The 27521-nt window shown below is 40.0% G+C and overlaps 1 protein-coding gene across 7 annotated transcripts in view; it reads left to right on the top strand.

Moving 5' to 3' along the window:
* Positions 1-27521, top strand: part of MAP4K3 (mitogen-activated protein kinase kinase kinase kinase 3) — a 72345-nt gene that overhangs the window by 8753 nt on the left and 36071 nt on the right. For 5 of the 7 annotated variants that reach the window (XM_015856985.1, XM_015856984.1, XM_015856987.1 and 2 more), the window contains exons 2-15: positions 1-58; positions 3161-3251; positions 8193-8257; positions 10312-10367; positions 12625-12672; positions 14812-14854; positions 15399-15471; positions 17320-17451; positions 19827-19889; positions 19963-20044; positions 20160-20270; positions 22106-22181; positions 23460-23518; positions 25980-26042. In XM_015856985.1, the coding sequence (XP_015712471.1) occupies positions 1-58; positions 3161-3251; positions 8193-8257; positions 10312-10367; positions 12625-12672; positions 14812-14854; positions 15399-15471; positions 17320-17451; positions 19827-19889; positions 19963-20044; positions 20160-20270; positions 22106-22181; positions 23460-23518; positions 25980-26042 (1020 nt within the window). The remainder of the gene's footprint in view (positions 59-3160; positions 3252-8192; positions 8258-10311; positions 10368-12624; positions 12673-14811; positions 14855-15398; positions 15472-17319; positions 17452-19826; positions 19890-19962; positions 20045-20159; positions 20271-22105; positions 22182-23459; positions 23519-25979; positions 26043-27521) is intronic. The other 2 variants (XM_015856989.1, XM_015856986.1) reach the window with 1 other exon arrangement.

The following is a 27521-nucleotide window of genomic DNA, read 5'->3' as shown; positions in this document are numbered from 1 at the left end:
GCTAGAAATGTCAACACGGGTGAGCTAGCAGCAATCAAAGTAATAAAATTAGAACCAGGTAAGTGATGCTGTAGGTCACTGAGTCAAAATATTTGCATGTTTGAAATACATTTTTATAAAATCAATAGAGTTTAGTATTGAAAAAGGGATCATCGCTGTTTAACTACAGGAGAAAATGCGCTATTTCAAAAACTAGCCTACACAGCAAACAAGATGTGAGAGGAAAAATCATTGTTAGAGAATGGTTGAAGGAAAGCTGATTAGAGTTTCAGTGGGAGTTGGGCTTTTTGGATTTAAGTACTGTATTCTCAACTCATGTGCTGTGAAAGTTTGCACAGAACAAAATCAGTGAGGAAGACAGAAAATTCCTCTGGAGAACCTGAGAGGGAGAAATAATAAGAAGGGAAGGTGAAATAATAGGTGAGCATCAGTTGTTGTTACATTGTGAATTGAGTAAATTTCCTGCAGTTCTCTGTCAAACTCTGATTAAAGCTTTATTATATATGATAAAATTTTTGCTTGAACCATGATGATGTTGTTGTCTTATGAGGGCATATGCCTGCATTTCTATTGCAAGCCTGTAAGTGCTGTTCTGTTGATATGGATAGACACGTTAACATGCATATGGTAATTTGGGAAGTAAAATGACCAGCTTTTTGTTTGACTCTTTGACTGTTGGTGTTCCGTCTCAGGGTTAGTGTTGAAGTGGGTGATGGAACACTTTAAATATTACCTGGTTCTATGTTTACAGAGTTTGCAGCTGAGGGCTAAAAGAGTTACTGCTTTCTCCCTTTTTTTGTGTCATCGATTCAGGTGGTGATTAGAAATGTTGCCTATGTATGTTTGAAAATATAAATTCAAGACATGACAGTATGTTACAAAGTAGCTCCAAAAGCATATGTTCATCATGCATCATGCACTCTGATGATTGTGTCAAGTTCTGCTGCTTTAACTCCTTAGAACAGCTTCCATCACTGGGGTGCATGGTTGTGTGTAGCACAGATTTACTGCAGCCAGCTGTGTATCCCTGTGGAGCCATAAGGCTAAAGCAGGGAAGGAGAGTTGCATAGTGAAGAAAGAAGAAAAGGCAATGTCAACCTTTCATGTAGTGCAGTTTTTCACTTAGCTGACTCTTTCCACTCTTTCAGAAGTATGAAGTAGTTTGTTACATGGAGTGGGACTCGCTGAGTTACTCTGCACTTTATCTGAACAGCAGGCAGCCTGAGGATGCGCTGCTGCTGAAGGAGCTTGCTCTTGTGCTATGCTGGCAGGGATAGCGTTTGGCATCTTGCAGCTGAATCAAGTGTTTTTGGCAGCCTTTGGACACTGAGAGGAGTACAAAAAAATGAGCTTTAGTTTGCTTGGTGAGCTCAGCTTTTCGTAATCGTTGCTTCTAGTTGGAGTAGAGGGTTGACTCAGCTTCGTGAAGTGTCCACGTTCCAGAAGTGCAGTACTGGCTTACTTGCTCAGTTTTGGGTACAGTGTGAAAATTAAGGGCTGATTATGTTTGGTGCTTACTGTGCTTTAATATTTTGGATGCAAATGAAAGTACCCTTAAAGTGCTGTAGGAATCACAGAATCATAGAGGTTGGAAGGGAGCTCTGGAGATCATCTAGTCCAACCCCCTGCTAAAGCAGGTTTCCTAGCATAGGTTACACAGGAGCTGTATCCCTTCATGGAGATACCTGCTTTATGTTAAAATAATTTCTTCTTTGCTCTTCAGCGTTTGCTTGGAGTATTTGGCTGAAGGGAGAGCAAGGATACAGCAAGCCACTAGTAATAAGAAGTTGCTTATGAGGTTACCTTGCAGTTTCAAATTTGCTTTTAATAAACAAAACACACATGGATATCAGATTTGAGGTACCAAATTGTTAGATGACCAGTGCGTTAATGTATAGGAGAAACCTAACCTGTATTTACTTGGATAATAGGTTGGCCAGTTCTGCTGGAGTTGATTGCTACATTCAAAATGTAGCAACTGCTGTATCCAATAAGTGATTTTGGGTTGTGACAAAAACAATGTGATTTTGGGTTGTGGTAAGTAGAAGCATATTGTCTATATCAAGCTTTTTAGCCAATGGCTTTAGCTCCAATTTAAAAAACCCTCTAATTTTAGAGTTCTGCTGAAGTGTCCTATAGCAGTAGAGAAAAAGAGGTTTGACATAGTTTGAATTTCGTGTTTCTTGAGTTTGCTTCACGTGTCTCTTAACCATTTGGCTTCGTGAACGACTTTTATTTTAGAGCTTCAGGCTTATTTTAGGTATAAGACCTTGCAGCCAGTAAGAATGAGTTGTTTTTTGTATCATGCGCTTCTAGTAGCTAAGTAAACTTCAGCAGAAATCCTTCAGAGACAGCATGCCAGAGTAGCTATAATTTGCTATGGCTCAAGAGGTTTCAAGGGAGTGCTGCTGAAATGCAAAGGATCATTTGATGTGTCCCTCAGAAATAAAAAAGCTGTCAAATGTATTATTGGCACTGACTTGCATTTGATTTGTTTTCACCTTCTCTAACTTACTTACAAAATCCCCGCATAACACCACTGAAACAAAAACATCTCTGGAAAATAGAGTTCAGGGTGTTCCATTTTGCATACATCTCAATGTATGCATCTGGTAAGGATCTTTCATAGAAAGGCAGGTGCATCCCAGCTACCAAGTAGTAAAGCATCTGTCAGTGTTTTATCTGTACATAAGTTATGTACAGTCCATAAGTTTATGTGCTTGCCGAGTTTACAAAGCAGTTGCTGCCGTGGACTATTGAGTGTTTTTTTTGTTCAGGAAGATGATGGGATGCGTGTTGGACACACAGCCAAAAATAGCATAGTTTTGTCATGTTTGAGGAACCTGGAGTGTTGGCAGGGCATATACAGATGGACACAGTGGGGCCTCAGGGAAAACAGAGCGGAGAGAGATATGACACTTCTCTGAAGAGGTATCCACAGATGTGAAGTCTGTCTGGCCCAGATTGAGACTTGTTATTTGTAAGAATATTGTTACTTATTGCTGACGAGCACTGATTTACAGTTGTTTTCTATGCATGTGAAACTGGCAGATAATTAATTTTAATTCTTCAAAATGCTTTTTTTGTAAACATGTACTGAATGTCTAGTTGGGATGCGGATATGGGCCAGGCCAATGATAATATTCATTCTTCTTTTCAGGGGAAGATTTTGCTGTTGTGCAGCAGGAAATCATTATGATGAAAGACTGTAAACATCGCAACATAGTTGCCTATTTTGGGAGCTATCTCAGGTACGGTTTGTTTCTTCTGCTTGCTTAAAAATGCCTCAATATTGAGTTGAAAAGGATACATCCATGGGTGCCATAGGCAAAACACAGTTTACCAAATAAGTGCTATCTCCTTGTTTGCTTTTTTTCCCGTTTTCTGTAAAATCTGGTCACCTTGCTGCAGTCTCTTTCTAGAAATAATGTTTCTCATCAAGTCTTTCAATGTCTGTAGTTGAATCTGTCTCAGTGATATGCCTGTTAAATTTGCAGAACTTTAGAAAGCATAAATTATTGCGTAATACAGAATTTTTGGCAATACTGTGACTTAATTGCTCTTGTCACGTACAATTGTTTGTGAGAACTTGAAATTGAGAGTTATGGGGAAATAACAAACCACAGTCCTTGAGTTCCTTTTTGTTTTGTTTTTGTTTTCACCTCACCTAAGAATACTGGTGCTATAATGCTTTGTAATGGAGAGACTTCTGCTCGCTTTTGGGTATTCACATGTCTTTTATCTGGGACGATACAGATAGGACACTATAGCTCTGCATACTGTCCAGGTTTGTAGTGGTAGGATACTGGATTGAGGTATTTGTGTGCATAGTGGCCTTTAGCAGCTCCAGCTGAAGTTTTCCATGGTATCCATCTGCTGCAGACAAAGATCTTCAGCACTATTGGCCAAGTACTTCAGAGAACATACAGGTGTTTGCACATGAAAAATCAGCCTGTGAAAATGTTTGAAATTGCCATCTCTGAAGAAGGAAGTTGGCTTCTGTATTTGGTGTGCACCTTTTCTATTTAAATCTAAAATACTACATTTCTTTTACCTTAATTCCAGATCTGTTAGGGCTTGCAAAAGCCCAATTACTATTCTCCCTACAGCTGGCAGGCTTGGTGCACGTTTGCAGTACTGCAGAGGAGCTGAAATTGCACTCCCTGGCTCACTCAGCCCTGGTGAGGCGTTCCCTGTCTTGCTCCAAGCGATCCAGGATGGAAGGAATGTTGAAGCAGAGAGCATGGAGTGCTCCCTTGAGCTGGTGGTGAACTTGGCACTGGGTGCCTGTGTGGCTGCAGCTGGCCAAGCTGAGCCTGCCAGCCCTGGGAGGCAGCACTGGAAAGGAGGCAAGGCCCTGGCAGCAAATGCTGAAGGAGTGGTTGTGTGCCCAGTGAAGAGTCCAGTGGTGTTCTAAGGAATTTGTTCTCCCTCCATCCTGAATGCTCTCTGAAACCATGTGTTATCAGTGGTGGGGATTCATTGCCTTGTATCTGTTTTAGTATGTTGTTAGCTGTTTGATGAATAGAAGCATGGCACTCTCACAAGTCAACAAGATTTGTGTCATTATTTATATATATATGCTATAGTCATTTCAAAGGGCCGTAGTGGAAAACCTGCTTTACTGACATAGGTTAGCGTGCACTGAGGATGTGTCCAAGAGGAGAATGAATTTTCAGATTAAGATGAAATATGCTGAAATAACAAAGAGGAGAGGAGACCATCAGTGATAACAGATCACTGATGGGTGAACATCATCTGCACTGTGCGCTGGTTGAAGCGAGGAGTTGTGAGTTGTGTTACCATGAGCATGTGGTTATGTACTGCTTGTATTCTGAGGCACACAAAGGGAGCAAAGTCTGATTATAAAATCAACGAGGCGTGCTGTTCTGGCATCCCATACCTCAGAGGGTGCTTGTCTTAGCAGCCTGAATGCTTCAGTGCCAAGCTGCTCTGTGAGCTGCGTAACACACAGGTTTGTGCAAATGCGTGTACAGATGGACTGTGTTCATGCAGGGACTTGGTTCTCCAGGCTTCCACTGCGAGTGTCTGTGCTTCAGTTGGGACTGTGTAAGGTTAACTTGAAGGTCACTTACATTCCGTGCAGTGCTGGCAGGCTTTTTCCTGTGCATGAATAATCAAGTGTTAATACTGATACGTACCCTAAAGTCACATTAAAGATTATTTGTATTGAGAATTTGCAGAGTTGTAAGCTGATGCCAAGCAGACTAACAGCTTGTCTGGTGGCAAGGTTGGCAGTGGATCTTGTGACCACTTTAGGAGAGCATTTGGAAGCTCAGTGTTACAGTGACTAAGCTTTTTGAATTAAAATTGCATGGTCTAAAAGTTGTGTGGTTGGGACCAGATACTGTCTGGCTCTCCAGTTGTACCTCCTTTATCCTATTTGCAGCCTCAGAGCCTACTGTTCTGTGGCAAGAGAGCACTTTCTTGTATGTTAAGATGCCCTCTTCCACATGGGATGCCATTCTATGTGTTGTTGACATTTTTCTTAATGTGAGATATTAACCTTGCATGCTCCCTGAACAAGCAAGTCATTGTTATAAACCTGTAAGGAAGACTAATTTTACAAGAAAGAAGTAATTGAATGGGAGAGGAGGGCTTATGCTCTGTAGTGCTGTTGGAGTTACCTTGAGTTGTTTTTCTAATGCTTGAACTTGTGACAAGAATGTGCCTGTTCCACTGGTGGCTGTTTCTAGAGGTGAGGTTGTTTGCTTTGTGGAGGCACTGACACGTGCATCCAGCTGCCTTTTACCAGCTGTGTTGTCTAACCAGTCACAGTCAGAACAGATTACTGAGGATAACTGGTAGAACACTGTTTGATGACTTCTTGAGGTTTCCTGTGAAAATAGACCACAAACAAACATTTTGCAAACCTACAAAGTTGTTAGATTTCACTTCAGGGTGAATTTTGAGATTTAATCAAAGCCTCTTGTGATACTTAAACTGGAAATGCTTTTTTCTGTATTTGGGAGGGGAGGGGCTGAGAGGAGTAGTTTTCCTCTAGTCAGAGGATATGGAGGCACACCTTGGCAGATCTGGGATTCAGTTTTGGTGTGTACATTGGTGTTTTGATGCTCCTGTGCTTGTGCGTGGTCCTTTTCCCTTTCACGTGTGCTATACTGCTTCTCTTTTGTCTGGGGAGTGGAATGGCTGCCTTTGAAGCCTCCCATTATCTGACCTTTTGCTTTTGTAAATATCTTTCAATGCTAAGAAAAACACCGTCATCCTATGCCTGGCATTTCACTTTGTGTTGTTGCTGTGCTTTTCCTCTGTTTACATATGGATTTCCCAGGCAGTTGCATTTCTGCCGTGCTGTTAGCCTAGGTGTTAGGTTGCAGACTTTAAATGGTGCTGTTGATCCTGTCTCTGTGTTTTGTTTGCTGTGCTTGCTATTTGCTTTGAGGACTCAGACAACTGTATATTTATGCTGTAACTGTTCATTACATGGCTGTTCACCTGTCTCAGAGCACTTAAGCACTGTAAGAAAAGGCTAGTGAGTCAGAAAGTCTCCTCTTTTCATGCTCTTAACCTTTATTTAACTTTACTGTAGGACTTTTCCACACTGGGAAGCTGTGCTCAGTGAGTGAAGGTGTGAATTTACAACATGTAACTCTTTCACATTTCCAGCTGTGTGAGCACTCTGCTGCTCCAGGGCTGCTTGGATTTTCCTAGCTTTTCCCCATTTCTATGCTGGCATCAGAATAGGGCACAGCATGGGAAAGAGTGACTTTCATGTGTCCCCATCTGAATCCTGTATTATTGTAGACTTGCAAGTGTCTTTCTGATCTTCTAGGTTAGTTTTTCACTCTTGTTCCACTGCTGATATCGATAATTCTAATGTCTTTCACAAGTACTGACATCATCTGTCTGATATTGATCAGTTATTTCTGTGAAATGTCTTAGTGTTATTTCAAAGCAGCAGTGCTTTAATTAACCCCTAGAACAGCATGCTGTAACTGCGACTTCTGTTGCATGAAACCTTTTGAACACCTAAGCAATGCCTTTCCTATCACTGATAGAAGCATCTAGGGCACTGTTTTACAGAGCATGTGGAGGATGGACATGTAGGAGGAGGTTCATAAAAGACTTGGAATGGGGCCCATTTTGTCTGCTGGTGAGAAATACAAGCAACTTAGAAGGGCAGGGAATAAGGTCATGGCCTTGCAAAATGCTCCCAAGAGCACTGGTGTTGCCCACAGGAATATCTAAGCTATTCTCACAAAGCTTTGTGAATGCAACAAACCCCAGACCAGGGGCCATAAGCAAGCTGCAGAACAGTCACGGGGCTTCCCTTTTTGTTGCCTGCATCTCAATCTGCCCTGAGGTGGCTGAGTGTGATTTTTCTCTCCTGTGTGTTTTGAAGGCCAGGAATGACCAGGTGTGTGCCAGATTTTCTGCTCTACAAAGTGCCTCTCTGCCTCTGTACTTGTGACATCTGTCTTACCAGTGAAAATTACTAAGTGCAAATGGAAGATGAAAACCATAGCTATACCTTTTGTACTCTACTGTTCCTTTGATTCCTTCGGTCTGTTGCCTATTCCTAGAAGGCTCCTTTTACTGTGGTACAATGAATCAGGCGGAATTCATTCCCTCTGTCAGAGAAATGAAAGAGCTCCCAGGGTGCCCCCTGCCACCCAATATACCCACAGGTATTTTCCAGGGAAAAGACATCACCCAAGTAGTCACTTGGCCACAACAGGGGCTCCGCTCTGCCCAACTTCAGCTGTTTTGATAGTTTTGTTCCATTCACTGTGAAAGAAATTGAGTTGGAAGATGTCCCTTTGGCTTACTGTATCATGGGTTTGTTTCTTTGCTTTATTTTGTTTTAATTGTTCTGTTCTGACAGATGTGGAGGAGAAAGAAAAATAAGGAAGAAATAAGAGCCCACTGTGTTTTCTCTACCCTCTATAAAAACAGATTTAATTTTCATAGTACATCTTCAGTGTTTTCTGCCCACACTTCTATCATTCTAATGTATGCTGGAATTTTTGGTTATTTCATTCGTTATTTTGACAGTGAATTATCACATAATGATTAAATAATTTTAGCTCATATACTTCTCATAATACAGAGCTCGTAGCATCGTGCTTTATAATGCTCAAGTCTTCTGACATGTTTTACGGATATAGTTGAGATCTGACAGGTAATGAATGGTTTTGTTCACTTTTTAGACGTGACAAGCTATGGATCTGCATGGAGTTTTGTGGAGGTGGCTCTCTACAGGATATTTACCATGGTATGTCAAGACCATAATTCCTTAAAAGCTAAGAAAAGCTTGTTTTAAGAAAATGGAGATGATTACAGTGCTTTGGAATCAAAGAAGATGAATCGTAATTTTAGTATCCATAATAATCCACCGAAGGTCAATTTTAACTTATTTAAGTATTTATGTAATAGGTAGGTTTTTTTTTCTTTTTTGAAACACAATGAACTGCAGCAGGGTGGAGTAACAGAAGTTGTTTCCTTCCTTCATCAGTTCATGTACCAATCACCGCTTTCCTAAGACTTTAAAATTAGACGGTGTTATATAGTCAAAAACAAAACAACAACTTGTATCTTGGTGTGTTGTGTTCATAGTCAACTCATTTTTGTGCTTTTGAATTTTGCTTTAATGCAGTCAATACCACAGCCTACAGATACCTGGATAAACAGACCAGTTAGCACAAATGCTCTTGTCTTTGCTGAGAAGAGACTTTCTTGTACATAAGTGATTCAGTAGTGCCTATAGGGCCTCTTCAATGTGTGACATGTGAAAAGCAAAGGTGGCCTACATGTTTGCTTTAAGCCTAAGTGCATTGAGTGGTTGAATAAACAAGGAGTATGTGTAGTCCTGTTGCATACAGTCAGGATTAGTCAATTGGTTGCTAGTTTTTGACAGACAAGAGTCAGTTTTGAGAGCTCTCTATTACCCTGGCAATAAGACTTGCTTAGGAAATGACTGTGCTACAAACATGTAATGGCGCTGTGATTGGGAGATTATGTTTTTCAGACAGGAAATCCATCCAGATTCTAAATGGTGAAGATTTTCCATGTTAGGTTCCTCACATCCTTCTCATGTACATAAACAGCTTGCACATGTTTTTTACATTTAACTTGGGTGCAATTAAAACAAAGCAGCAATTCACAGATTCACACTGTGTTAACATTGCCGTCATTTGAGTGTTGATCCCTCACATCTTCACCAGTGTTAATGAGAGCGTGGTGCCTGATAGGCTTTGTTTTGTGGAACACCTGTAGAGTAGGAAATGAGCTCATGTGGCTTAAATGCCTGAACAGATGTCGTACAGGAGCTGTTTCCTGTCACAGCTGATTTTTTGGCTTCTCTGCCAGCAGTGGCGAGAGTGGAAGGTTCTATTCTGATCTTAATTATATTGCTAAGTTCTTAACTCCAGTTGAACCATAAGCCTCAGCAATTAAATCTTAAATGGTTATTTTACTTAATTCAATGCGAGTTTCTCAAAATAAGCACAGATTTTGAAGATACTGTGTCATTTAGTGCTCAGTTCTTTCTTAATTTTTAACTCCCTGCTCCTTTGTGAAACTCCATCCAACTTTGCTGTTTGCAAGTTTCTCAGGTTTTGCCCAGAAAACAAAGACGACTGCATGTCTGGTCATAAAACCTTTTCATTTCAGGCTCAAGTCAAGTAACTGAGGTTGCAAGCTGTTCCTTGCTTGTGGTTCATTGTTTGTTTTGCATATTTGGTCCAAATGTAATTGTTCTAAAAAACTTGGTTGAGGTGGGACCATAGAACTAAGGGGAAGGCTCTTGGGTAGCTGCTGAGACTGCTCTGAGGGGGAGAATGTGGAAAGGTACCTGGCGTGCCAGGCCCAGGAGCAAAAGTGCTGGCAGAGCATGCGGAGAAAGGGCAGAGGAGCTTCAGACAACAGGTCCTGTGGCTGCAGGGGAGCAAGGGGGAGAGAAGTCCAGGACATGAGAGATTTGTGCAGGGGAAAGAGCTGTGCTTAAATCACGGCTTCTGTTGTTATAGAATATTTCTTATGTGTTTTTTTTTTTTTTTATTTCCCCCCCTTCCTCCCGGCTGCTCTGAGATTGATGTATCTGGAAAGCAAACAATTTCCATTCCAATGGGACTAGATAATTTTTAGATTTGAAAACTTTTTGGTAGATCTTGTGATGTTCCTTATGGGGGAAAGTTAAAACGCATTCACTGGGTGATTCTACTGGAAAAAAAGATCCTCTCAATGTGAGTGGAAATTAATTGAGATAGAGCTTTGGAAAGGACAATATCTTACCTGATATTGAGTGGTTTTTTTTTCCTTCCGTTTCAGTGACTGGACCTCTTTCAGAACAGCAGATTGCCTACGTTAGCAGAGAAACTCTACAGGTAGTGTACTCTAAGGTTCTGGTGGTAGCTTTTACTTTCAGCTTTTAATATTTTTATATTACAGTTACATATAGATGTCACATCATGAAAGTGCAGTGTTTGGAGGGCTTAATATTTTCCTCTGCTGAGGAAGACGTCTGTTATAGCCTAGAACTGCATTGTTTAATTGTGTGACCCTAAGAGATCCAGGATCATTTGGGGAAAACTGGCACCTACTCTATGCTGGGATTTTGTTTGTTTGTTTGTTTTAAAGGAGGGATAAAGAACTTTTCATCTATTTTTGTGATGCAAGTTGGTTATTGCAAGTTTGAAGGAAAATTTTAGGGCTGAGTTTTGTGTATCTGATCAATACGTGCCAACGAGGAGGGAAAAAAAATGTGTATACTCAAGATGCTCTAATTATGGTCTTTAGTCTCTCCTTATCATTGTGTTAACTTTGGTTTTTCTTTCTTAAAATATTTAACTCACCAGTAAAACGTCATGAGAACCAGCTGGTTTTTTTTGTCTTATGTCTTGGTTCTGTGTGAGAGAGCAGCTCTTGGCTTCCACTGAATGCTGAGCTCTCGAATGCTATTAGTTGGGAGCCTCTTGCACTCAAGATAGCTCTATCTCTGAGTCAGCTCTGTTGCGTGCCACTGACCATTTATCTGTGCTGTGCCAGAGATTGCGGTCTTCTGACTTCCAGGCCATGTCATTTTCTTACAGTAAAGTCTCAGCTAATACGTTTGGAGTATTTTGGTTGTGGGTTTTTTTATGGTGTTTTTTTTTTGTTGTTCTTCTTGTTCATTTGTTTTTGAGCCTTGAATACCAGAAGTTAAAATTTTGAGGTCTGTATTTGAAAACCCATTCAGCAGTCTGATGTCAAAAACCAAACAACCAGTCACTATCAGTTCTGATTGGAATCAGTGATAATGATTCTGAAACTATAGGTACTGTAAATATGGACCTTCCTTCAGGAATTCCGTTTTGAAAATGATCCAGATTCTTGGTGGGCAGTGGTAAAAGTGAAGAGGTACCATGCTTTTTTTTTGCCACTGACATCTGCAGGTGTAAATGTGAAGAGTGCATGCATGACACTTCTAGCTAATGTCTGTTGTGGGGTTGATGCTTCAGTGGCACTCTACTGAGAGCAGATTGAGTCCAATTTTGGGTATGCGTGCATCACTGCAGTGAGGGCACACAAGGACAGTTGATCTATTTGGGTATCTTCAGCCATTTGCCCCCGAGAACCTGTGCTGAAACATCTCTGAACCCCTCAAGGAGTTGGATTTCACCATTAATTAGTACTTTTATATTGTGTTTGGATTTTCATGAACTTACAAAAAATAGCCCCAAACTGCATTTTCAGTAGTACTGTTGTCAATCTATACAAAGAAAATGTTGACAGTTTCACTTGAAAATCTCAAGTACTAAGTCAGGTAAACACTGCATTTCCCAGTTCCTCCTGTTGATATATTTAGGACCATCCATGAAAATGCTCATAATTGAAAGGGATCTCAATATTGTTTTTGAAATCAACTATGTGATGTCTTGCATGAGGAAATTGGGAGTTTAAAGAAAAAAAAAAATTGTCTTAATGTGGAGATCTCCAATGAAATGTAGTCACTGCTGAGGCTGGGGATTGCAGGATGCCGCAGATGTTTACCTGCTGCTTGCCCATGAAAGAGGATTTTAGAGATAAGCCGAGTGTTAGAAGTATTGTGCTCTGTGATTCCTCATATGCAGATTTGACTGTATAGTGTTATTTCAGGCCTTGTGTTGAAGCACTGAGTCCTAAAGTTCTTCACTGCCGTTACCACCCACCTGCAGAAACGTGTGACTTCAAGTTGAAGCACAGCATTAGCCCTGAGGAGCTGCCTGCAGGCCTGCTTCTAGAGTTAATTGAGGCCTGTAATGGCATAGGTGATCTGTGCTAGATATCTGGTGATCAGACTGCAGAATAGAACACTTAGGCAATTTAAAAGTAATTAACTTGCTCTAAAAAGGTGATAGTTAAAATATCTAGAGGAAAACTTAACCAGAAAAGTCTTTCCTCTCAGTGGGCTGATGTTGACTGATACTCTTCCATTCCACCCTTGCATTTAGATGTTACACTACCTATATATGTGGAATTTCCAGGTGCATTCAAGAGTCACTGAAATAAAGGAATGTCATTTAGGTGACTGAATTGCATACTAAATATGTCTGTTAATTGAATGGCAAAGGCATATTAAGTTAACGTTTGGACTTAATTATTGCTTAACTATTTTTTTTGCAGGGGCTGTATTACCTCCATAGTAAAGGAAAAATGCACAGAGACATAAAGGTGAGTAAAAATTGAATGGAATTTTAGTGTTTTTAGGATAATGTTCATCGTCACCTCTTACATACAGGTTTTTACTGTAAGGCAGCAGTTTTGGGGATGCTTTCTAAATACATAAGGTTTTTCTGTTTATTGGAAGAATATTTTCTGCCTGCCAGAAGAAAAAAAAATCTTTCTTTAAAGCGTATGGGAATCATTTGTTCTTTTAATTGGAGCCACACACTTATTTTGAGCAGTGAAGTGGAATTTCGGCTGCTGTCCAGTGCAGCTTGTGTTCAGACATCCCATAGGATGTGTTCTGTGCAGGAGGAAAGGCTTGGTCTTTTCCACACCTTTCTGAGAAGTTTGGTGTACCCTTCTGACTGAACCAGCAAGTAAACAGCACTGTTGCTTGGCTTCTTGCTTCTTTTCTTGGTGAGCAGATTGCAGGCAGTGGCTGCTGTTCCTTGTGCTCCTTGTCTCCTCCTTCACATACTAAAATTAGAGAGTGCCACAAATCAGGCTCTTAGCACCAACTTCCTTAAACCGTCATCTCAACAAAGCTGTATCAAAGGTGGCTTGCTCATACTATTATGCTCTCTGTTAATAGTTTCCTTCTGATACTTCCTGTTGACTTTTTGTCCCTGGAGTTTTATTACCTACTGTTTGCATTTCCAAACTGTTCCTTGCTTGGGTTCCAGCTTTAGTTTGGCAAGCCACCCTCCTGGAAATATGTCAGCAAATTACTGTATTCCTTTGTGTTGTGCATGCATTTTTGTTTATCTGGCTTGTATTTCTTTCAAACTGGGGATGCAGTAGTGCACAGTAGCTTCAACTGTAGGCGCTTTAGTACTGGTGAGCCCTGAGTCATCCTTGTTGTCTGCAGGAGGGTACTTGGGTTTTGTGCCACCAGGAGAGTAATTTCTGAATGAGAGATGAATTTGGACATTAAGCTTGAACAATGTTCATCATACTTGGTAGGATGAGAAATGATGCTTGTTAGGCTGCAGTGCATAGTTAGTCATTTCTAAGCAGAACTCGGCTGATATAAATTTTGAAGTTTGGGTTTTTAAAACAAAAATGAAAAGAAATGTGAGCATGGAAAAATACTATCTTCATCTGCAGCTCTCCTGACTATGAAGTTACATTAACTTCCCTCAGTAGCTAGGTTATGTATTTAGTGTATCTGTTCTGTTAGTCTTGAAAGGTGAACAAGGTCAAGAGCATGTTAACTGGGCCGTCACACTATTTACCCAGCTCCATTTATGAGGCTCATTAACTGTATTATGCAGCATTTGCCAAAGTAAGCCTTTTAGCTGGAGCATGACTGCAGACCTGACTTCTTCCCTGTGCAACTCCCTACCTTTACGAATGCAGCTGTATGGAAAGCCCTGCATGCCGCCTTTCTGTCCAGCCTGTGGGCAGGGCTGGCAGCTGTAGTGCTGCTCATTTCTGTTTGGCCAGCTCTAGGCCTCGCTTGGTACTGCCTGGAGCTGATTGCCGCCTTTAGAGCAGTCTTGCTCTCCCAGTTCCTTCTTGTGGCATTTTCGTGGCACCAGCTACCGCTTGGGGTTATTGAGTTGCTTCTGGAAGTGGTGCATGTAGCCACGCAGCATTGTGCTCTCCAGAGAGAGCACCAACAGAATCTCTGCTGCATGCAGACAGAAATAGTTCTGTTAAAACACTGGAATATCAAGGGAGGTCCTTAAGGCTATAATTATCTTGGCCCTGAAAGGAGACAAAACCAGCTCCAGCTTCTGAAAAGAAAATCAAATTACTTCCGTTGTGACCTTTAGAGTTCCTATTTCCTTTCAGTCAGAAAAAAGAAAGTATGAATTCATCTTCATAAGCAAATCATCATAATTCTTCTGTTTGAGAGAGCTTTGTGTACAATGGGGAACTTTGTAATACTGTGGCCTAAAGAATACTAAACTTAACATTCGTGAGATATACTGGATATCTGAGTTTCTCTATATAATAGAGGGGCAAGTTATTAATTCCACAGACATTTCCTCGGTAATGCTACAGATTTCTCAAATGTACAGACTTTGGTTTACCTTCTCACTGCTGGTTTGCTGTCAGATATCACATCATTGGTTTTGATACAGCATCACACAAAATCTGCATGTTTTAATTCCAGTACACTTGTTTTTCTTTTTTAAGGGAGCAAACATTCTTCTAACGGATAATGGGCATGTAAAATTAGGTAAGTTAATAAACAACCTGTTCATAACCATCGATGGTGTGTAGTCTGAAAACAAAAGCTTACTGATTTTGCCTGATTACGTAAGGGTTTGTTATGTAAGGAATTAGCACATGTCAGGGTTCTTTTTCTCTTGCTGGTAAGATCTAATTCAGCAGCACCAAATTATTGTCTTAGGAGTAATTGGAGTCTGGTTTTGCAACACAGAAGTAAAACTTCCTGAAGTTGCAAAGGTGGGGTGAAATTCAAATCTAAGTTTTGAAAAAAACTTTTAGGAAATGTACCATCTAGAGTTCTATACCTTTAAAAACTGCCTTAAACAACCACTTAGATGATATTAAATTATGTATTTTATCTTATTAAAAAAGTGCTTGTAGTTGTGAGAACTTCTGTGCTGTCCTTTTGGTTTCTTGCCCTAATGAGAGGGACCTGCATGTTTGGTAAGCAGCTGAGAGGGATTAATGGGAAGCATCTGAGATTCATCAAATTTCCATTATTTGCTTTTATTTATTTATTTATCTTTATTGTTGATCTTTTTTTTTAATAGCTGATTTTGGAGTATCTGCGCAGATAACAGCTACAATTGCCAAAAGGAAATCATTCATTGGCACCCCATATTGGTAATTGTGTTTTGTCATCAATATATACGTAGCATACATCAATCTGTTGAAACATGTATGTTAAAAGCATGCCACAAACTTTCTGGGAAGACTCATCACTAAAAGCTGATGTTTGTGGGATTGTGTCTTTGTTTTAATGCTGTATCCTAATGCAGCTGAGCGTTAGTTAAATCGTTCAAAAGCTCTGAAATGTTGAAAACCATTTAGATATGGTACTTGGGGACATGATTTAGCAGAGGGTTGTTAGGGTAGTGTTGGTTAGGCTGTGGTAGGACTTGATCTTGAAGGTGTTTTCCAACCTGAGCAATTCTGTGATTCTACAATCCCATCTGTGTGCTGCTATTACTATTGACTAATGGATTGCAGTTTAGTCTGATTTTAAGTATGTCCACAGTTTTATATGTTTTTAACTGTGATCTTGAATTTTTTTTCTTCCCAGTTTCCATTTTGGTGTCTTACATTTCTTCTTCTCTCCCCCATATAACTCTGCTCTGTAACTCTTCAGTTGATAATAAGTTTCATTCATTTGTCTTTATGGATTCCTTTGCTGTTTATGAAATACTTTCTTCTAAACTATGGTTTTTTGTTGTTTTCAAGCAAGAACTAAAGCAAAGAAGCCCAACTGAATACAAAATTGAGTTTTTATCAGCTGTACTGTATCTTTATTCTTCCCTCAGTAAATAGTTGGTGTAATTTATCTTTTCTGAAGTTCAGCTTTTTGTTTTCTGCTCTCTTAGTACTGAAAGTGATTGTTCCCTTTTTGCTCTTGAAGTACGTGATGCTCATTTTTCACTGTAAAAGTAGCAGTTTCTATGTTTCCTAGAAAGATGCTCAAAGTTCTGTTACGTGGCAGCATAGTAAATACAAGGAAAATGTGTTGGTGGTAAAAAGCCACATTCAAATGTTCAGTCTTTGAAACAGATTACAGCACAGAATTTTTAGCATTTTTCTTAGTATAAGTCATGCCAAGTCACAGATTCACTTCCCGTTCTGAGTAGCACAAACACCCATCAGTAGTGATTGTGTAATTGATTTTGTTGCTCTGTTTCCTGCCTAAGATGTCTGGGTGGCTTGAGTTCTGACCTGGATGGCTCTGTAACTTCCAAATTGCACCAGGGTCCTCAAATGACATGCCATAACCTTACCATAAAGCTTACATCATTTAAATACTTACAAAATGCATTGGTATTCCATAGAAAGTCTTCTCAGATTTGGGAGTGGAAGGAAGCAAGTAAGGAGATCTGTTGAGACTGTGGAGAAGAAGTTGTAATGAGCATGAAAGTTTGAGTGCACCTTATAGGTGCATGTTATTATAGAATATTTATACTCTAATAATAATATTATAAAATAATTATACTCTAAGCTGTTTGATAGTCTGGAGATTCCTTGTGTTCCTGTAAAAGTATAAGACAGATTGGTTTCATCCACTTCTTTCCTGTTTACTTACAGGAAGATTATGGAGGAAAATTGCATGCTTGCTACAGAGAAGGAAGATTTCTAACTTGGGAATTATTTACCTATCACTGCTTTCAGCTGAATACACAAGTACCACAATGTTTATTCACTGGAAAGAGAACTAGGGAAAAGCCTGGTAGTTTCTAAATATTGTGATCCACAGGGTGAATTTTTGCAGTAAATGTATATGTTATATACTTTTTTACATGCACACGCATGCATGAGTGTGTGTGTGTATATATGCATTTGTGTGCATGCCTATATATACACACAAGCAAATACAAATGTATATGCAGTGTATTGAGAGCTGTTGAGGAATTATGGCTGCGTACGGAAGGATATTTGATTTGCAATGAGAACTGTATCTCACATAAAATGTCTTCTACTGTGTAGGATGGCACCAGAAGTTGCTGCAGTAGAAAGAAAAGGTGGCTATAACCAACTCTGTGATCTGTGGGCAGTTGGAATAACTGCTATAGAGCTTGCTGAACTTCAGCCTCCGATGTTTGACCTGCATCCAATGAGGTTAGTAAGGGGTTAAAGTTAAATGTATAAACTCAGCTTTGTAAATAATCCATTTGAAATAGCTTGCCCTGTACATTTGTGGTGTCTGGGGCTGCTGCAGGGATGTTCTTCAGAGAGTTATAGAATGGCCTGAGTTGGAAGTGACCTCAGATATCCCATAATTCTATCTCCCCTGCCACTAGCAGGGCTGCCAGCCACTAAATCAGGAGCCAGCTTAGGCTGCCCAGGACCCTATCTAACCTGGCCTTGGGCACCCCCAGGTATGAGGCATCCATAGCTTCTCTTGACAGCCTATTCCAGCACCTCACCAGTCTCTCAGTTAAAAATTCCCAGTAACGTGTAATATGAGTCTCTCCTCTTTCAGGTTAAAAAGATTCATCCTTGTCTTATTGCCATCAGACTGTTTAATAAAACAAACAAAAAACAACCAACCAAAGAAAGTCAGTCTCCATCATGTAAGCTCTCATTAAGTATTTGGAGGACTGCAGTGAGGTCTCCCCGGTCTTCTCTTTTCCAGGCTGAACAAGTCCAACTCCCTCAGCCTTTTTTCATGCAAGAGGTGCTCCAGCCCTCTGAGCACCTTTATGGCCTTCCTCTGCACCCACTCCAACAGCTCTGCACCTTTCTTTTGCTGGAGGCCCTGCACCTGGTGGCAGTATTCCATATGGGGCCTCACAAAGGCAGAGTAGAGAAGGACAGCCCTTGCCCTGCTGCCACCCCTCTTTTGATGCAATTAAGGATGATGACGTTGGCCTTCCAGACTGCAAGTACACGGTGCTGGCTCGTGTTAAGTATTTCATCTGCCAGGATCCTGAAGTCCTTCTTGGCAGTGCTGTTCTCAGTGAGTTATTTTCCCAGAACGTAAATGTATCTGGGATTTCCCCAGCCCAGGTGCAAGGCTGTGCTATTGACCTTGTTGAACTTCATTACGTACCTGTGGGCCTACCTTTAGAGCTTGTTCAGGTTCCTGTGGATGGCATCCCTTCTGTTTTGTCAGCTGCACTGTTAAGCTTGGTGTTATCAGCAAATTTACTGAGAGCACATGCAATTCCATCACCTTTGTCATTGATAAAGATGTTGAGGAGCACTGATCCCAAGATGGACCTCTGGGGGACACCACTTGTGACCAGCCTCCACCTGGACATAGAGCCATTGACCACAATCCTCTAGATGCAACCTTCCAATCGATTCTTTATCCCCTGAGTAGCCCAACCTTCAAACCCATATCTCTTCAATTTAGAGATAAGGATGTGATGTGAGACCATGTCAAAGGCCTTGCACAAGTCCAGGTAGGCAACATCAGTTGCCCTTCCTTTGTCCACCAATGCTGTCACTTCATCATAGAAGGTCACCAGGTTGGTCAGGCACAATCTACCCTTGGTGAAGCTGTGCCAGCTGTCTTGGATCACCTGCTTGTCCCTAGTATCCCTTAAAATCTCTTCCAGGAGGATTCGTTTCTTGATACTCAAAGGCATAGAGGCTTTTAGTTACCTGAATCTTCCTTTCTTCCTTTCATTAAAAGTGGAGTGATGTTTCCCTTTTTCCAGTCACCAGAGACTTCACCTGACAGTCATGACTTCTCAGATATAGTACCAAGCCATTCTCCATCTTCTCAGCCAGTTCCTTCAGGTCTCTGGGATGCATGTCATCGGGCCCCATAAACCTGTACATGCGCAGTCTCAAACTTGCTTTTGACTTCCAGTGGGAGAGATTTTGGTCTCTTAGCCCTCACCTAGAGGTTCAGCGATGTGAGAGGCGTGCAAAGCCTGGTCTGCAGGGTGGTCTGCAGGGAGAACTGAGGCAAAGAACATACTAAATACCTCAGCCTTCTCCATGTATGTCACTGGTAGAATTCCTTGTTATTTTTCACATCTCTTGCCGAGTGCATTTTGATCTGTGCCTTGGCTTTCCTGATCCCATATCTACATGTTACGTTATATCATAATTATCCCCTAATAAATGCCATTAAAAAACTGCATCAACTAACAGAGAAGAACCCAGAATAACGACATTGCTTTTACCATGCGGCCAACTAAGAACCATCTGAAGCGTTTAAAACTGCAGCTCAAGCACCACCTACAACTGTTAACTGTATTGTTTCTGTGTCATTTATATTGAAATTTAGTCAAAAGATCCTTAGTTTTTTATTTCAGACTTTGAACAAGGAGTTTATAAGCAGTTCTGCTGTGGGAAGGCCTCCTACTACAGCAATTAACAACTCTTTTTAGTGCATAAATAAGCAGTGTTGTCCTGCTAGCATCTCTTAAACTGGACTAACTGCTAGCAAAATAATGTCTGTACTAATTTTGTGTTTGCATGCATGTATATATATATATATATTTTTTTTTTAAATTATTTTTTTTTTTCTCTTTCAGAGCACTTTTTCTAATGACAAAAAGCAACTTCCAGCCTCCTAAACTAAAGGACAAAATGAAATGGTAAGCACTTCTCTGTTTCAGTCGATAATGATCATGTATTTCACGGGGCTGATTTTACCATTTCATTTTACAGGTCCAATAGTTTCCATCATTTTGTGAAAATGGCACTTACAAAAAATCCTAAAAAAAGACCCACAGCTGAAAAATTACTACAGGTATAAATTTGTTTAGTTTTCCTTAACTTTTCTTTTTTGTAAATTATAAAATGGAAATACACTTAATATGGCTGTTTGGAATTTTAATCTGTTTCTTCTTTGTTTTGTCTTCCAGCATCCTTTTGTTACTCAGCCGTTAAATCGAAGTCTCGCTATTGAACTTTTGGATAAAATGAATAATCCTGATCATTCCACTTACCATGACTTTGATGATGATGATCCCGAGGTAAGAATATGCTGTATCTACAGAATCAGGTTGGATTTGTTTTCCAATAAAACTAAATGGTTAGCTTCCTTATAAATAAACCATTGTATCTGCTGGCAACTGTCCTTCATTTTCCTGTGACAGTGACTCTTGCAGTGGTTACAATGATAACTGAAAAGGTTGCAGAGAGGAAAGTGCTTATGTTTGAGCCTTAACACTGTATGTCTTGGCTTTGACTGCTCTTGAGATCTGTTCTGTGCCTAAAGTTGCACCAAAATGGCAGTTGTGTTGGAAGCTAACCTACATTCCTTTGTCCTCAAGCACAGTTCGGGTGCCTGCTGATTCTATTGATTTGTTGTCAGCATAGGTCTTTCAAGGTGAGTTGAGGACTCTGTCCTTACGACAGAGGAATGATGATTTGGCTACTTCCAGTAATTCTGTCGACAAGGAAAAGGAAGCGTGAGGGCAGATTCTGCATGTAGCACAGTGTGAATATCAGTGAACATCTGTGGCAGGACGCAAGGAACTTGGAAAATAATACTGCAAAGGCAAAAATGCCTGTCCTCCCCTGCTAAAACCTGGCTCATGGCACTGGTGTTACAAATGCTCACGCACAGTGAGCAAGCGAGCAATGCCTTTCAGCAGAGGATTATGAGTAAGCAACCTTTCAGCACTGTGTTTGAAATACTTAAGTGGAAAATCAGATCAGACCTTGAGTTGCATTTTGAGCTATATATCTATCAGGCCATTTTAAAAATGCAAAACAGACAAACTGGGACGGCAGAAGTGGAGGACTGGCACAAGTTCCAAAACCAAACACGTGCCTGTGAGGTATACGGGAGAAAAATACCTTTAGTCCTGAAGCCTATCCAGCTTCGGAAAAGTAGTGAATGTAGAAGTGAGGTGAAACACTATGGTATGTATGTAAAATTCTAATATATAGCAAGGAAATTGCGTGTGATGAAAACAGGAGGGGATTAATGCTTTCAGATAAGATTTCATGATTCATGACTCCTTGTGAACCACTTAAAGCTCTTTTCCATTGCTTTCTAGATAAAGGCTGCCAAATGAAGATTAGAATTAGTATTTATAAAAGCAAAGTTTGTATCAAATATCTGACCCCATTGTGTCAGATTACTTTAAAAATTGTTCTGCTACCATATATTCAAAACAGAAATGTAGCAAATGTGCAGTTCTCATAGATTACTTGTGGTGATGTTGTGGAGAGTATTTTTTTTCTTAGATTTTAAGACTTATTCACAGAAGGCCTTCTCATAACTGAGTTTTAGGATTTATGTTAGTAATTCTGGGGCCTGATTGTATATAGCAGACAGTTGGTCTTGTAGTCTTGCTAAGAAACCTCATGTTATGGTTTTTAAAAGAACCTGCAACAGTGGATATGGAGGGGAGAGAGAGGATCCAACAGGGTTGAGGAAAAGCAAGTGAGATCTTAAAGTTCGTGATACTTCATTCTGTAAGTAGAAGTAAATAGGGTATCTAAACAAAGGAAAATACCATCGACAAGTCTGAGTTAGTATTACTACTTATTTTGGATGCTGACAATACCAGTAAACTGAAAGGCACAAGAAGGAACTGTTAACATGAGAAAAAGCAATTGTTGATCAGCATTGTCTTTACTTGCTCAAACCCAGGGTTTAGAAATACTTGCACTGAAATTGAAGCTGCTTTCAGGGGAAATGTCTCCAAATAATTTTAACTTAACATACAAAAGCATTATTATTGGCTTCCACTTATTTTCCTTGTTGATGCTATGCTAAAATAATGTGCTTTAAAAAAAATGCGCAGTATTGTTTCAAGTGAAATATATTTTGAAGTATTTTATTTTTGTTTTCTAGCCTCTTGTTGTGCCTCATAGAATTCATTCGACGAGTAGAAATGTGAGAGAAGAAAAGACGCGCTCTGAAATAAACTGTAAGCACATGCTGATGACGTTCTGCAATTAATTGTTGATATTCACCTGAAGGGAGGCTATCAGAAAGAAGGGGACAAACTATTTATCCAGGTTTCTTGCGATAGGATAATGGAAAATGGTTACAAACTAAAAGGGGGGATTTGTAGACTGGTTATAAGTAAATGTGCTTTATGATAAAGGTGGTGAGACACTGGTGCAAGTTGCCCAGAGAGGTGGTGGATGCTCCATCCCTGGGGACACTCAAGGTCAGGCTGGATGGGCTCTGAGCTCTGGGTGGAGCTGGAGGTGTCCCTGTTCATTGCAGTGGGGGGTTGGACTAGGTGGCCTTTAGAGGTCCCTTCCAACTCAAATGGTTTTATGGTGTTATGAAAATTTTGACTGATATTCTGGGTATTTTACATACTTGGAAACATTTTAATTGATATGCAGTAAAATAAAAAAGTGATATTTTACCTACAGATTTAGGTTTCCAGATGACTACACAAAATATTTATGTAAAATATTCGGATACATCCTTGTCAGTACTTTAACAAGTCTTACTATTACCTTATCTTAATTGAATGGGATGCAACCTGAGCTATTCTGAGAGCTGGCTGGTATAGCCCCATGTCCCAGACCAGCAAGGACATTCCATGTGGTGCCAGATTATGCTGGGTGACAAAATCTCAGAGAGAGCTTTTTCTTCCTTAACTTACTATGTTTGATGTTTTGGGTTTTGAGTTCAAACAGACATATAGGAATCGAGAAGGGAGGAAGTTGATCACTGGCCATAAGAAAGGGACTCTGTCCCCAAGTTGTAGTCATTCCTTTGCTTGAATTAAATTAAAGCATTACTGGCAGCTTCAGTTGTCTTTTTTTAGGCTAAAATAGAGGGGAAGTGTACCTGCCAAAGAGAAAGTGCTGCTTACTTCCCCTGAAGTTGAATCAATTCTCTTTAGTGCTAATGAGACTCCAGAAGAACAGATCCAAAAGTGAATTCACAAAATTGATGTTTTTTTTCCTGTACATGGCAGCTATGTTACTTCCTTAAGGAAGGCATTTCACTGTCCTATTTGCTGAATTCTTATCCTGATCCTTTTAATGATGATTGTGCTCCCTTTCCTGAGAGTAGTTTCTATGCCTGTTACTTTCTAGCAGGCACAAGTTTGTGTCTGTGTGTCAAATGTTTCCATCAGTGGACATATGATATACTCATTAAACTGAATTACTTCTGTTAACCTTTGGAGTTAAGTGTTGTCTAATCACTGTCTAATTTGTTTTCCTTTTCTCCGTTTTAGTTGGTCAAGTCAAATTTGATCCACCCTTGAGGAAAGAAACAGAGCCACATCATGAATTTGTGAGTAACAAGCAAGATGTGAAGTGCACTGTACATTATTCTCTGCAAATATCCACAGAGCAGGGGAATCTAAGATGTATTGTGTGCTTTCTTAGCACTGCTAAAATTCATAGCAGTTTTCCCAGTAAGTGGTAAAATACTAGTCCAGAATTATTTGGTGCCGTTACCCTCTGCAGCCAGACCCTTTATTTGTGGCCTTTGCCAGATGTGATGTATGTGCTATGTGATGTATGGGGTTTCTCTGTCTTTTACACTTTGTTGCCAAATATATAATTCCCCTACTGTTTTAGTTATAGAATTGCTCTGTATGTGTACTCACATGCTTATCTCTCACGTGCTCGTATTGACAGTGATAACTAATAGAAATAATCATAAAATTAAGAGCCTGGGAAGATATAGAATACATTTAAAAATAGATTTTTGCTGGTTTATTATTTTTTTTTAATTTCCCATGCAAACTAACTTTTTGTAGCTCAGGATCCCATCTGAAACACACTGAGTCTGGTTGAGTTGCTGTTCTGTGTAACAATATAGTGCTGATGGTTTTTCTCCTATGGATAGGTCTGCCAGTACAAGGTGTATGAGAACTCAGTGTGAGTAAAGGTGTTTGTGCTGTGTCACACCACTGCAGTAAATTCCTCTTCTATGGAGGCTGTTGCCTTCTGTGTTTGTACACTTTGGTGGTTTCTTTACATTCCTAGTTAAAAAGAGCACTTCTTTGCTCCCTTACTGCAGACTACTGTGTTCTCTATGTTTATATAAAGCAAGTCATAATGTAAATACGCTGATTTATTAATTTAGGCAAAAGGTACATCAGCTGAGCTCCTGGAGTTGCCATCTTTCCTAGGAATAGGTTGGTAGCTGGGCATGTACTTCTTTTTCCATAGTCTTCAGACCACAAGTGGGATTTCTGATGCTTATTGCCTTAGTATGGCTCTGTAGCTGTGTTTATATCTCTTTCACGGTGCCCTGTCCTTTGTCAGTGGGCCAGGTGGCTCTGGGTGTGTGAGGCTGTGCACAGTATTGCTCTTCTGCAACTGGCTGGGCAGGTAGTCTGCAATTTCTGGAGTATAACTGAGAACAGTTTACCCAGTTGCATTCAGGACGTCACAGTGATTTTAGATACGGTATTTAGACATTAGTGTAACTGCATTAGGGGTCCTAGCTGTAGATGTGAGTGTGAAACAAGGTAGAGATTTTCCATGGAGGTTAAAGGAAGCACTTCTGAGAGCACTTCTTTGGCAGGTATTGGGAAAGAGAAACTGGGACCTTCTTCCACAGTGGCTGTTGGCAACCACGACCTTTGCACTTTGGACCCTTTGGAAGCCCTTGCTGCTGCAAGAAGAGGCTTGAACTGTCCAGATTAACTCTGGAAATTCTACTGTTTTGTATTCCTTTCAGTTTGTGTATTCCAATTCTTGCCTTATCTGCTTGTGGAGATTATCAGTCACGCTGCCCATATTGAAATGAAGCAAGCAGACGTGATCTGTCCATTTGAGATAAAAATGTGTTTATTTTAAGGCGTTTTGTATCAAAGTATCAATAGATTGTTTGATGGCCTGGCAGGAGTTTTTCTTTAGTACTAGTGTACAAGTTTGTTGTCAGTGTAAGTGTGAATGGCAAAGAATGCCCAATTATGGAACAATCATCAGTTCGTCTGTCACAGAATTACTGTGACATATTTGGAAATGCCACTGCAAGCAAGAAATAGTTCCTTTAAAAAAAAATACAACAAAAGCAGCATAACTGCTTACATCAAATGTTTGTATTGTCAGTAGCTGTTCTTGTCACTGTGGGCTGGGAGTTACGAGAGTTGTCGATTATTACAACTGCTGGTAGAGAGAGATTGGGATTTTGAGAGCGATGATGTTCAGTTTCAAAAACAAAGACAAAACATGTGGAAACAGGGAAACTCAAATTGGCACAGTAAAAGCAGATGAGATCTTTCTGAGGAATGGATCTAGTGGGGAAAGACTGAATGGAAGCAGGGGCAAGAGATGCTATTTCTTCCTTCAACAACAACAACGTTGATCTCTTTAAAATTAAAGCAGTTCTTCTGACCCTTTTGCTTTTGTCTCGCTAAAACATGCTTAATCTTCGTGCTAACTGACCTAAGAGTATGAGTACTCAAGCCAAAGGACTGGACAACTGCTGCATGATGTTGGTGATGCACTTCAATTTTAAGCTGGCGCATACCCACCTCTCACTGTGGTAGTCTGTCACCCAGTACCACAGCTTAGGCAATGAACAGTGCTGTTATTTTGGTGTGATTCAGTAATGTTTGGTGATGGGACGGTACCTTTTGCTGTGCTTTATCCCCCCTGAACTGCTCTAACATGGTTTGAGCTTCAACTAACAAATTGCTTTTTCCTTTTTACTAAAAAGTTTCCCTTTATCTGTGTCTGGCTTTCAGTGACAATGTAAATAACTTGAGTTTCTTGATCTCTTATCTAATGAACAGCCTGACAGTAGCGATTTTTTGGACAATACAGAAGACATATACTACACTGCAAGATCTAACCTGGTATTTTGCATCTTATGCCTTTCTATGTCAGTGTTGGTTTTGTCCTTGTTTTACTTTTTTCAGAGCTCGTGTTTTTTCCTGTTGTTGTGCTGGTGTTCTCATCTGTGTAAAAGCCATTGTAATGTAGAAGGGAATTCTTAAGACATGTAGTACTGCAAATATTTAATGCATGTTCATGTTTGGTTTAATTGCTTTTGTAGAAGGGGCTCAGTGTTATGCAGTCATTTACAGTGCATGACTGTAATTTTTTAGTCATTGAAAAATAGGAAAGAACGATAATGGTAGTTTTGTTTGGTAGTTCCTTTAAATAGTCCCCTGAAAGACTGTAAAATGATATAAACTTAAATATCTAAGTTCTCCAGATAGTAGTTAGGTTACAGAATGGATATAAACTTGATAGAAGTAACAGACAGCAGGGTCCTGGGTGTTTGCAATGGCATTTGGCACCATTTGTACTCTGATACAGTTTCCAAATATTCTGCTACCACACTGCTAAAAAAAACTGCAGTACAAAAGTTACCATTGGAAGTGAGTTTACTCATTCCTTTGCTCTTTAGGCATTGCATTGTTTCAGAAGAAAGACTTTTGACTCTGACATCTTCCTATATGGTGGAAAAAAACTACCTTTCTGTGTTAGATGAAGAGCTTTGTTTCAGTGGCTTGCGTTGATTTGTGAGCTGCTTAATGTAGGCATACTGCAGGGGAAGATGGAGAACTGAGCTGTTTGGGAATGTCTTGTTTTGTCTTTTTCAGTGCACTGGGTTTTATTTTGGATTTCTGGTTTTGGCTTCGTTTGGCTTAATGTGCCTCGTATCTTCCAACACTGTAATTACTGAGAGCTTTCACTCTCTTTTCCATTCTCGGAAGGAATTTCATGTAGCTTTGCTTGACAGAAAAATATTTCAAAGTAGTTTGTGAAACAGAAGCTTTGGTTTCTCAGTGTGAGTGCAATTGCTTTAGTACTGGGGGTGCTTTCTTGTTTTCTTTTGCTTCAAGTTTTTTTCATCTTGGCTTTTATTTTTTTCATTTGATGCTTTTTTGACATTGCTTTTGGTGTTGTTTCCTATGATGTTAATCTACAGTCTGTGGGCCTGAGGGGCCAGTGGCAGCATGTCTGCCAACTAAACTGTCCTTTCTTCCCTTTGAGAAACAATTACTTTACTAAAGCTGGTGTAGTACTAATGTTACAATCATGAGAGGGCATAGCAGGACCAAAATTATTGCCCTTAAAACTGTTTTGGCTGTATTTAAAAATGCATTCAGCAATAACCTCAAGTATGTAATGTCTCAAGAAAAATGTGCAACTTCTTCCAGGTTATTTTTTTTTTCTATCCCAGGGGTTGGAAGGGATCTTTGGAGATCATGTGGTCCAACCCCCCGCTCCAGCAGGTTCCTTATGGCAGGTTGTACAGAAAAGTGTCCCCCAAGGCAGGTTTTTGAATATTTTGAAATGAATTTGGGGAACAAAGCTGCTGATTT

This window comes from Coturnix japonica, chromosome 3 (assembly GCF_001577835.2).
Source record: "Coturnix japonica isolate 7356 chromosome 3, Coturnix japonica 2.1, whole genome shotgun sequence".
In the NCBI taxonomy this organism is placed as follows: Eukaryota; Metazoa; Chordata; class Aves; order Galliformes; family Phasianidae; genus Coturnix; species Coturnix japonica.
The sequence above is the reverse complement of the archived record's forward strand: the minus strand, read 5'-3'. Positions and strand labels throughout refer to the sequence as shown.